The sequence below is a fragment of the Rasamsonia emersonii genome, assembly GCF_000968595.1.
Source record: "Rasamsonia emersonii CBS 393.64 chromosome Unknown ctg1118621760758, whole genome shotgun sequence".
NCBI classification, from domain to species: Eukaryota; Fungi; Ascomycota; class Eurotiomycetes; order Eurotiales; family Trichocomaceae; genus Rasamsonia; species Rasamsonia emersonii.
Genome location: NW_013562753.1, coordinates 1 through 10844, shown reverse-complemented (window position 1 = coordinate 10844; position 10844 = coordinate 1). Strand labels below are relative to the sequence as shown.

Genomic DNA, 10844 nt, shown 5'->3' with positions numbered 1-10844 from the left:
CGAGGCGGAGGCGGAGGTGGAGCGTGAGAAGGACTGCGACTCGGAGGAGCAGGGGGTGCCGAGACTTTCCGTTCTCCCGGGACAGGAGGAGCCCCGGATCGACTTGAAGCAGAGTCATCCAAGGGCGCTTTAGGCGGCCGCGGGGGGGGAGGAGGTCCAGGGGTCGAACCCGATGCAGCGCGCGGTCGCGCAGGCGGGATAGGGCCAACCGTGTGGGCATATTTGCCCGCGTCCGCAATGGGCGGCGGCGCTCGAAACTTAGGCCGTGGTGGTGATGGTTCTCGTGCAGGTTCGGGTTCTTGAGGTCCCGGAGACGCATCTGCACGTCCTCTCCGCGCCGGAGGAGGAGGGGGCGGGCCGCGTCGACCACTGCTGCTGCTCCCAGTATGCTGGGGACTGATGGAAGTAGTCTTCGGGGCTGGGGGAGCCGACGGAGGAGGCGGCGGAGGTGCTTTTCCCTTTCTCTGATCTTCGACTGGAGGCGAAGGAGTGGCTGCTACGCCATCGACTCCATCAGCCTGTTTCTGCTCAATGTACGATTTGATGAAATCCTGATTTTCTCTGATTTGCTCTTCCGTAATTCCCATCTCCCGCAATTCGTCGAGGATGCCCTGGATGGAGGGATCAGCGTCGTCCAGCGCCGACTTCTGCGCCGGAGGAGCCGCGGGAGCGGGGGCTGGCGGTGGTGTAGGAGTCGAGCCACGATTCGGATGCAGCAAGCTGCCGAACAGCGACCGGCCTGGAGCCTTGCCATTTGTTGTAGGAGCCGGACCTTGGCCTCTGGTGCACGCGAACGGGGTCTGCTTGGTCTCTTTGCTGGCATGTTTCTCCCGCTCGTGCATTTTCTTGATGAAGGTTTTGGCCTCTTTCTCATCGGCGAAGGAAAGGGCTGCGGGACACTCTTCGAGCTCGAACGTGTGGAAGAAAGTGCGATCCTGATTGTAGGAGAAGCCATCGTATATCTCTTGGTCCCAAATGACCCCTCGACCGGCGGGCTATACGCAGTCCACTATCAGCAACTGGCTTTCGCCATCCAACAGGTTGAATGGGAAGAGATAAAGATCTGTAGGCACCTACCGACACATCTACCAGCTTGATCCAAAAGGTATGACCAATCAAGTCATTGGCCAGGACTGCGGCGCCCTGAAGACCGGTATACGTCCATCGCGTTGGGTCAGGGTGAGCCACATAGAGTCGCGCAACAGCCACGGCGAGGATCTTGTTGGCGGGCTTTGGGACCGTTCTCTTGACAGTTTCTTTGTCGGCATCACTGAGAATGGACGGCATGATGAGCCGCTAGTAGCTCAGCGAGATTCTCACAGGAATAATGAAACAATGCACCGGAGCGTGACTTAGAGTCGCTGAAGATACATCGCCAGCCGATGGCGCGACCGCCCCCAAGTAGAAACTGGACCTAAGGTTGGGGGGTCCAAGAACGAGCGATGTCAGCGATAGAAAGACAAATCCACCTAGCTGTGGACATGTAAGGAAGGAACCCAGAGCCCAGTTCCTTCGTGAGGACTGTTGCAACAGGAGGGAGTGACAGGCAGGCAGGAAGCAGATAGGGAACGGAGGTCGGTGGTGGAGTTAGGCAGCCAGCGCGGCTGCTAGTGGGGGACTCTTAGCGCTCTGAGCCACCGCTGGTGCAGAAGCGGCGCAGCAGACAAGAACTAATAATCCATATCACTCAGCCTTAGAGCACTCTACAGCACAAAACAGATGCCTGATTCTTGATCCTTTGGTCTTGAAGGACCATATAGAGCTCAGTAAATTGTTTTTGCACAGTAAAATTGCTCCTAATGGCATTGCGATCCTGCAGACACATTGAGTTTCTCAGAGAAATTAATCCTATTTTGTCAGATATTGATTGCATCAAGAACGGCTCCTTCATTTCTATATGAGCCCCGCCCGACCTGCATCCGCATCGTGGTGTCTGTTCGCTGTTGGTTGCTATTCGTACGGATGCGGATCTTTGTGAGACATGCGGGTGGGCAACGACGTCATCGCCTGCCTGCGATAATTCTCTCCCAACGTGCATTTCCAGTTTGAGTTTGAATCAATTCAATTACATTCCCGTCTGGAGAATATTTCTGGCAGGTCAATAATCAGAAAATCACTGTCTACAAACCGAAATCATGCCTGTTTTCCCGTCAGATCCCCAGAACTCCCCGTCTGCTAGTTCCAGTCGGGACGACAGAGGCGCGTCCTTAGACCCGCCCAGCAAGGAATCGAAAAAGGCCACTGCGAGGGACCATCTGTCCAAAGGCCCTCAGATCCCAGACAGTGAGCCGGTCTACTTCTCTATGTCTCGAGACAATGGCTGATTAGTCTGCAGCGATGCCTCCCAAAGCGTCTCGCGAAGAAATTGAAGCCCGCAAGAGGGAACTCGACAAGAAAAATAAATAAATGCCTGAATATCGGACGTTTGAACTGGAAAGAGAAACCTATTGTCTTTTTTTTTTCTTTAACGTTTTGCGATTCCACAGAGTCATGCGATAACTGATCTTGTAATGAGAATGCTGGTTGACGTGCGGGACAATTGTAGACCAGATGCTATTATACAGAGCTAGCTGACGCGAACAACTATATGGCACATATCTCGAAGCGATACTTCCTCGTAATTCCTATCTTTTCTGCGTTCTCTCCATGGCCATGTCCTTGAATGCTCGCCTGTCTAGTGTGCCCTGTAGAGTTACTCAATCATCACTCGACCAGCACGTGACGACCCGTCATTTCGAGTCGTTGCGCGCCACCAGTCAGTCGCGCCAGACCTCCCCATGCCTGAACGCTCGAGTCCTCCAGTGAAGCTGTCTCTGCCCTTGGTGAGTGCCATTCTACTCTCTTTCTCATCTGGCCCGATTGTCTGACTGATATTCTTCGCCAGCAATACCAGCAAGACCTCTTCAATGAGCTTCGCGCCGAAGATGAGCTCGTCATTCTCGCTCGTGGCCTCGGCCTCTTGCGTCTCGTTACAAATCTCCTCCATTCGTATGACGCCGCGGGTAATAATCTAGTCTTGGTGGTCGGAGCGGATGATCGGGAGAACGAGTGGATCGGAGAAGGTGCGCTGTCTGCACAATGGGGATCGTGATGGCAATATCGCTGACACCTTGAAAAGCCCTGGCGGAGCACTATGCGATCAGCAAGACGCCCCTCGCTCGAGGGCTGAAGGTGATCAATACCGACAGGGCTACCGTGCCCATGAGGTGCGTGGTTTCCGACAGAGGGTACGGATCATATTAACAGATAAAAAAGGGAGAAGATATATGCGGAAGGTGGCATCCTCAGTGTCACATCGAGGATCCTTGTCGTCGATCTGCTGTCCAGTGCGTATTCTGCAGTGTCTGAATATCTTTCCGATTAATACGTGCTGATGCCTGGCTTAGAGCTTCTCGATCCTGAAAAGATAACCGGGATGATTGTACTGCATGCGGAGAGGTATGACGGCCGACATGAGATGTAAGACTCGCGCTCACTGATTTTCAGAGTAGTTGCCACTGCTCTTGAAGCATTTATTATCCGGATATACCGGCAGTTCAACAAGGCGGGCTTTCTCAAAGCGTTCTCAGACTGCCCCGAACCGTTTACGACCGGATGGTCGCCCCTGGCCAATATGTTGAAGAATCTGTTCTTGCGCAAGCCCTCCCTGTGGCCTCGATTCCACGTCACAGTTGCAGAGTCTTTGGAGGGCCGCCGTAAGGCCGAAGTCATTGAACTCGAGGTCCCGATGACAGACAAGATGAAAGAGATCCAGAACGCGGTACTGGAATGTGTCGAGATCAGTATTTCCGAGCTCAAGAAGGCCAACACAGGCCTCGACATGGAGGACTGGACTGTCGACAGCGCTCTGCACAAAAACTTTGACGTAGCTATCAGACGGCAGCTCGATCCGATATGGCACCGCGTCAGTTTCAGAACCAGGCAAATCGTGAGTGATTTGACTGTCCTGAGGGCTATTTTACAGTAAGGACGACTGCGGTGCTCTGTCCGGCTATTCCGCGATATCGCTAACTTCCCGTCCAGTTCGCTGCTCACGTATGATTCCGTGTCTCTGTTGAAATATCTGGATACCATTATCGCAGCGCATTCAGCGCCCCCGGGGTCGACCAGGCACAACTACTCGCCGTGGCTGTTCCTCGACGCCGCCCACATTCTCTTCGAAACCGCCAAATCACGAGTGTATCGGGGTAAAATCACTGGCAATGAAGCCTCTTCTTCATCCATCTCCTTTTCTTCAGCTCTCCAGCCGGTCCTGGAGGAGCAGCCGAAGTGGCATGTTTTGGCAGATGTTCTTAATGAAATCGAGCAGGACATGTATCTTAATCCAACGAGCCGTGATGATTCGAACAGTACCATATTGATCATGTGCAGTGATCAACGCACTTGCCGGCAGCTTCGCGAGTTCTTGGAGACCATGCATGTCAAGCTTGACAAACATGTCGAAGATGCCGATAAGGATTCCAGTGCTGAAGAAGACGGCCCGTCAGCCGAACTGATGATGCGAAGAAAGTTACGTGAATATCTGAATTGGAAACGGAATTTCTCACGGGTCAAGGAAAACTTGTACACTTCTAAACCAAGCTCGAGCGATACGCCAACTGCTCGGGGGCAAAGCCAGTCTGGGTCATTGAATACTACTCAAAGCAGAGCGCCTCCTAACAAGCGGCGTCGAGTCCGCGGTGGAGGAACCGGTTCGTCTGCCACTGGCCGTACTCCTAACACCAGTGTACAAGCGGAAATCGAAGGACCCGCGCAAGTATCCGACTTGCTGGAAGATCTTCAGCCCAGAGGGGTAGAGGAGACTCTAAAAGAAGAAGTCATTGTTGACGATCTGGAAGATATGGAGGACTATTACGAGCTTTACGACATGAATGACCTCGTTATGATACACCCCTATGACGGCGATATGGACGAGCGGATATTGGAGGAAGCCCGCCCGCGCTATATCATCATGTACGAACCCGACGCTGCATTTATCCGCCGCGTCGAAGTCTACCGGAGTTCTCATACGGATCGGAATGTGCGAGTGTACTTTATGTATTATGGCGGCTCTGTGGAGGAACAGCGGTACCTCAGTGCGGTTCGGCGAGAAAAGGACGCCTTCACAAAACTGATCAAGGAAAAGGGGGTATGTTGGCAATTTACAATTGATTTTGCTCATCTTCCCGACTAACTGATCTACTTTCTTAGGGCATGGCTGTTACGTTGACGCACGACAAGAGCCAAGAAGATCCGCAAGAGCAGTTCCTCAGGACAGTCAACACACGCATTGCCGGTGGCGGTCGACTGGCAGCAACAGCCGCGCCTCCAACGGTTGTTGTCGATGTCCGCGAGTTCCGGAGCGCGTTGCCATCCTTATTGCATGGCCGTGGTATGGTGGTCGTTCCTTGCCAGCTGACGGTGGGAGACTACGTCCTGACGCCGGACATCTGCGTGGAACGCAAGTCGGTCCGCGACCTGATCAGCTCGCTCCGGAACGGCCGTCTCTACAACCAGGCGGAGACAATGCTGCAACACTACAAGAACCCTCTGCTGCTGATCGAGTTTGACCAGAACAAGTCATTCACATTCGACGCATTCACGTCCGCATCCACTCCCGGTACCAGCTTTTTCTCAGACTACGTCTTCTCGTCCTCCGGCACCCCTGCCGTCGCCCTGCCCGCCAACAGCGCCCTGGTGAACCCAACCAGTCCCAAGTCCGCACAGCACCTCCTCGTCCTCCTGACCCTCGCCTTCCCGCGACTCAAAATCATCTGGTCATCCTCCCCCTACCAGACGGCAGAGATCTTCGCCGAGCTGAAAAAGAACAACCCGGAGCCCGACCCACTCCGGGCGGTGCAGGTCGGGCTCAACGTCGACATTACCTCTTCCTCCTCCTCCCCCCCCGTCGCACCGCCCGGGCAACGCCGTCATGGCCGCAGCAGGCATCGAGCACCGCACCTTCAACCAGCTACCGCAGGACATGCTCCGTGCCGTACCGGGCGTCACCCCAGTCGTCCTGGAGCGCCTGATCCGGGAAACGAGCAACATCCACGAGATCGCGAACATGGACGTCGAGGACCTCAACCCGCTGGTCGGCCGCGAAACGGCGCGGAAGATTGTGCGGTTTTTCCGGAAGAATGTCTTTGAGGATGAGCCGGAGGTTGTTGAGCCGTCGAATTCGAATTCATGAATTATAGTTGTTCCTCTTTTTTTTGTTCTTAGATGGATTCAGGGTGATGGCATGTTTTGGTTGTTTCAAATTATGAAGTCTGCATATGAAGTCTGCATTCTGTATAGATACTGTCTTACCTTTGGCGAAGCACCGGAAGGCGTTCGTTGGCTGTATGACTGTGTGATTGGAACCGCTTACGAGATGATTGATGACTACTCGGTATTTACTTGGAAAGGAAGGAAAACTTTTTTTTTCCCAATCACTGTATCTTGGCCTCGTCGAGTCTACCTAACTCGCGCCTAGCTAAAAACTTCTTTTTTGGGCGACATTGTCTCTCTCCACCGTCAAAAGACATTATCATCATCACTAAAGGAAAGGAAAGGAAAGAGAAATTCGGCGCGAGCACACCAGAGCACTAGAAAAAACTTGAATCCAGCTCAAGGAACAACATGAAAAATCATGAAAGAAAAAGAAAATGCATGCAACAAGCACCCTTTCATGCATTTCGCAACCGTCATTCCTCCATGTAGTAGCGTGAGATAGTAGATATCGGAGCAGGTCGTCAAAGGAGATTATTCGATACGAGGACTACCAGGTCGTTTGAGATCTCAGACGCGCAAGATGAAGCCTTTGCCCCATCATCCTAATGTGATCAAGGGAGTGGCGATGTTGTGTGACCACGGGCCGACACGCTCGGAGTGTTCCCTTAAGCCACGAGGAAAGATGATTTCGCAAAGATACCATTTGCGCAGTATTTCCTAGTCGAATTCGCCTTTGAGGAACTAGAAGTAGAGAATCCAATCGACCGTGGCAGCGATCTCCGACAGAGCCAGGCTGAGATCCGCCTGAGCTGCTTTCGGCTCTGTCGGATACAGAAAGGTGGGAAGTTTAGATTTCGTCGACGTCGATCTCCTTCTCGTCGGTGCTTTCGCGGTCCTCGTCGAACTCGACGTTGTCCTCGAAGCCCTCGTGGCCGTAGGTGTCGGTCTCGTTGATCTTGGCGTGTTCGGGCAGCTCGCCGTAGGCCTTGAGACTACGGGCCTCGTCGGCGCTGTACTTCAGGATCACATCGCCCTTCTCATCCTGGTAGTCGCGCAGGGAGAGCAGGATGATGTCGCCCTGGTTGATCCAGACCTTCTTCCGCAGCTTGCCTCGGATGTGCGCAAGCCGCTTCTCGCCGTCGAAGCACATGGCCTCGAGACGGCCGTTGCCCAGCATCTTCACCACCTGCGCATATTCCTGGCCCTCCTCCTTGAAGATGAGCTCACGCTTTTCGTTGTCGTTTTCGTTCTTTCCACGACGCCGGTTCTTACCACCCTGTTCAGCGGAGTCAGCATCAGTCGCGATGATGTCGTGGCAAGGCGGGGTATAGCGGGGTCAAAAACTTACCTTTCCCTTGTTCTTGGGCATGGTGGCTGCTTTTTCGAGATATCACGCAGAGACTTTCCTATCCAGGTAGATTTCAGGGTCTTTGTGGATGGTTTCGGAGGGGTGACAGCGTGGACGTGAATTGTTGTTGTTGTCGGGGTGAAAGGTTGGAGGGGAATTTCGAGGGCTTTTAAAGTGGGTGCGCGAGCCAGATTCGACGCCCGATTCGGCCTGATTCGGACTGTTTCTGCCTGAGGCTCGCCACTCCGTGAGGCACCAACTTTCCTCCAATAGGACCGCCTCAACGCGTACCGCCCGGAGTTCTGCCGGAAAACCCGACTGGAATTCCAACCGAATTGGAAAGATCTCGTGACTTCCACGGTTCGCTGCAATCATCCTGCTTCTCTATCTACAACTACGCCAACGAGCCTTCAGGACAGTGGTGGCGAAGAAGGCTCCGTTACGCTGCGCTGCTGTCTATCCTTTCATCTCTACGCTGAGGCTTCCTGCCTGAGGCCGCCTTCGTACTCCACATCTGGCCATGACGACATGAGGACCGCCGTGTCTCGAGAACTCCACTGGTGTGCCTTTCTTGACGTCGGTCCGCAATTGTGACCGGGCATCATGCCTCTCCCGCGTCTCAAGACCATCAAGAATACCAGCCAGTTCGTGCTGCGGTACTTTCCCCGATGCATCATGACCCCTATCGCCGCCAGATATGTTGCCATCGACACGCATCCTTTGCGCCCCAAGATCCTGCACATGTACGCCAACCGTGACCCGAACACGCTCTGGTGGAGAGTCTCGGTCAACCATCTCCCGCTCAAGAGGGTCGTCCGATTGTGGTGCGCGCGAAGGGCGCGTAAGGCCTTCCGGCAGGCGCTGGAGGAACGGGGGTTCGACCACGAGGGTCGCCCTATCAAAAAGGAAGGGTCATCGTCTCCGACGGTCGGGCTGAAAGGCACGGTGGAAATCATAGTGAATCAACGATCGATCAAGGAGGGGCTTCCTGCGGTCCAGGAGGAGATGGCGTCGCTGGTCGACAGCCTGGTGCAGGTTGCTCAGGGTCAGGACTCCCAGAACAAGGCTCCTACTCCTAAAAAGGCTCCTGAAAAGCAGAAATCCAAGCCAAAACGTGGGCCTGGCCAGGAAAAGTCGAAATCTTCATCACATTGATACCAAAGACGAAAAACATATACGGAAAGACCGTCAATAATAGACCCATAGAACTAATAGAAACTTTAGATATATGAAGTAAAAGACACTGTGGAAATACTGCAAAGCGTATTGGTTCCAGCCTTGTTAAGATTGCCATGTCGAGGAACTCCCCAATAGTCTGTGGATATCTTGCTGTTGCCGACCGAAAAACATGTTTCCTGATCGGGTAACGCTGACGCGCGGCGGGTGGCGCTTGGCGCTCAGCTGTCTGTCGATCTGGCAAGTAATCAATCAATCGATTGATTATTAGCTACGGGGTAGGCCTGGCCTGTCGACACAACCATCTCTGACTATTTGACTCCAGCGCACATAATCTCCATGTACAACGTGGACTATTCGCCATTCTCGTCGTCTTGCTAGATCGCCACTAAAATGTTGGTCTCCTTGACCGTTGGCAAGGTCGACGCTGGCGTTGCGGTCCTGTTGACCCAGGACAACCGACTGGTACGTGCCCCTGGATCATCCAGAGTTCCAGACACCATTCAAAACGACCATGGATCACTGGAATTTCAAGCTATTTCAAATGTCTCTGTGCGGTGTTAACGTCTGATTCCCGCAGATCGAATTCCCATCGGTCCTCCTCCCTAAGAACATCACCTCGGGCAGTATCGTCGATATCGAGGTCTCGCGCAACCATGCCGCCGAACAAGCCAGCATAGCCTCCTTCCAGGCGCTTCAGAAGAGGATTCTGCACACATATGGTCTCCGCACCCCAAGTCCTCCCGTACTACGCCTGCGCAATGCAACTCAGACATCCCTGGTGCTGGAATGGGACCCGATCGACCTGGCTACCGCGTCCCTCAAATCTCTGTCCCTCTACCGCAATGGCTCCAAGGCAGGCTCAATACCGCGGCCCCTGGAGATGCTGAGCACCAAGATCAGCGGTCTGGCCATCCACACCGAATACACATTCCACCTCGTGTTGCGGACGTCGGCCGGGACATATCAGTCGGAGAAGTTAACCTGCCGGACTCACAAAATGACTGATCTGTCGGGCATCACGGTTACGCCTGGTATCATGCCGGCGCCAGTGAAGGAGGCATTGGCCCGAACGCTTGATCGAATCGGGGGCAAGATGATCGACACCGTACGCATTGACACGACTCACTTTGTCTGTACGGAGGGTCGAGGTCCGCTGTGGGAGAAGGCGGTGGAGATGAACATCCCGGTTGTGCGTCCAGAATGGGTGGATGCGTGTGAGGCAGAGGGTACCATCGTGTCAGTCCGGGGCTACTATCTGAATGCGGATCCCAAGCATCGACAGTTGGGACCGCGACCACGCTCTCAGCACCAGCACCAGCAACCTCCGCCGACGGCCTCGACAACGTCTGAACCCGCGCCTCCTACAGGGAGTCAGACGACTCTCCCATCACGGCCTGGAACAATGGAGCATGCTGCGGAACAACCAACCACTCCGTTCCCAGGAGGCGAGCAGACCTCTGCGGCAGCTGGTCAGCAGAACCAGAAGGAAGAAGCCAACAAGACAGAAAAACCTCTACCGCCGCCTCCCAAGGAGGATGCTCCTGAGAAGGAGGAGTCCAAGGAGAAAGTTGAGGAGGAAAAGAAAGAACAAGACAAAGCAGAAGAGGAGTCCAAGCAGGCAGAGGCAGAGGAAGAGGCTAAGTTGTCCGAAAAAGCAGCCGCAAAGGAGAACGGGGCGGCTCGTGCCAGAGAAGGCGAAGGGGAACAACTGGATGAAGTGCCTCTGTAGGCAGCACGACAGGTCGGCATCGCTCTATTTTCTTTCTTTGTAGCAAGCGGACAACGGCGTCAGGACCAGTCAGTGTGTTTTCTTGTTCTTTTTGTCTTTCTTTTCTCTTTTTCCATGGCATTTTCTTCCGTCTTTTTCCTGACTGGTCCGGCCAGTCTGTCTGTAGATGAATTCGATTGTTTTAATATAGCATATGGTGTACACCCTTACGCTTGTCCTTACGCTTGTTTTGTTACTTATTCCCATCTGCTAGTTTATTAATTGACGATTATGAATATGATTCTTTCGTCTTGAGCATTAAACAGTACGAGATGACTGAATTTTGACTAGACCAGTAGAACTCATGTAATGACATGAACGATGATTAGGAAACAACAGAACAACAGGAAAGAT

The 10844-nt window shown here is 53.5% G+C and overlaps 5 protein-coding genes across 5 annotated transcripts; 3 read left to right on the top strand and 2 right to left on the bottom strand.

Annotated features, from left to right (window-relative positions):
* Positions 1 to 2: 2 nt before the first annotated feature.
* Positions 3 to 1287, bottom strand: T310_8470 (Actin associated protein Wsp1; the record flags this gene model as incomplete). The annotated part of the gene is made up of 2 exons (XM_013468755.1): positions 3 to 995; positions 1078 to 1287. Coding segments are annotated over 2 exons (1203 nt in total), but the record flags the coding sequence as incomplete, so codon positions are not given.
* Positions 1288 to 2777: 1490 nt separating this feature from the next.
* Positions 2778 to 6172, top strand: T310_8469 (uncharacterized protein; the record flags this gene model as incomplete). Its single annotated transcript, XM_013468754.1, has 9 exons — positions 2778 to 2822; positions 2885 to 3062; positions 3119 to 3206; positions 3487 to 3928; positions 3969 to 4035; positions 4083 to 4314; positions 4582 to 5128; positions 5191 to 5756; positions 5842 to 6172. 9 exons carry the CDS (start codon positions 2778 to 2780, stop codon positions 6170 to 6172), a joined length of 2496 nt encoding a protein of 831 aa, XP_013324208.1.
* Positions 6173 to 7042: 870 nt separating this feature from the next.
* On the bottom strand, positions 7043 to 7564 carry T310_8468 (Eukaryotic translation initiation factor eIF-1A subunit; the record flags this gene model as incomplete). Its single annotated transcript, XM_013468753.1, has 2 exons — positions 7043 to 7471; positions 7544 to 7564. 2 exons carry the CDS (start codon positions 7562 to 7564, stop codon positions 7043 to 7045), a joined length of 450 nt encoding a protein of 149 aa, XP_013324207.1.
* A 582-nt stretch (positions 7565 to 8146) lies between these two features.
* T310_8467 (uncharacterized protein) lies at positions 8147 to 8698 on the top strand (the record flags this gene model as incomplete). The annotated part of the gene is made up of 1 exon (XM_013468752.1): positions 8147 to 8698. The coding sequence occupies one exon, from the start codon at positions 8147 to 8149 to the stop codon at positions 8696 to 8698; it is 552 nt and encodes a 183-aa protein (XP_013324206.1).
* A 414-nt stretch (positions 8699 to 9112) lies between these two features.
* On the top strand, positions 9113 to 10451 carry T310_8466 (Chitin biosynthesis protein (Chs5); the record flags this gene model as incomplete). The annotated part of the gene is made up of 2 exons (XM_013468751.1): positions 9113 to 9184; positions 9300 to 10451. The coding sequence occupies 2 exons, from the start codon at positions 9113 to 9115 to the stop codon at positions 10449 to 10451; spliced, it is 1224 nt and encodes a 407-aa protein (XP_013324205.1).
* Between the last annotated feature and the right edge of the window lie 393 nt (positions 10452 to 10844).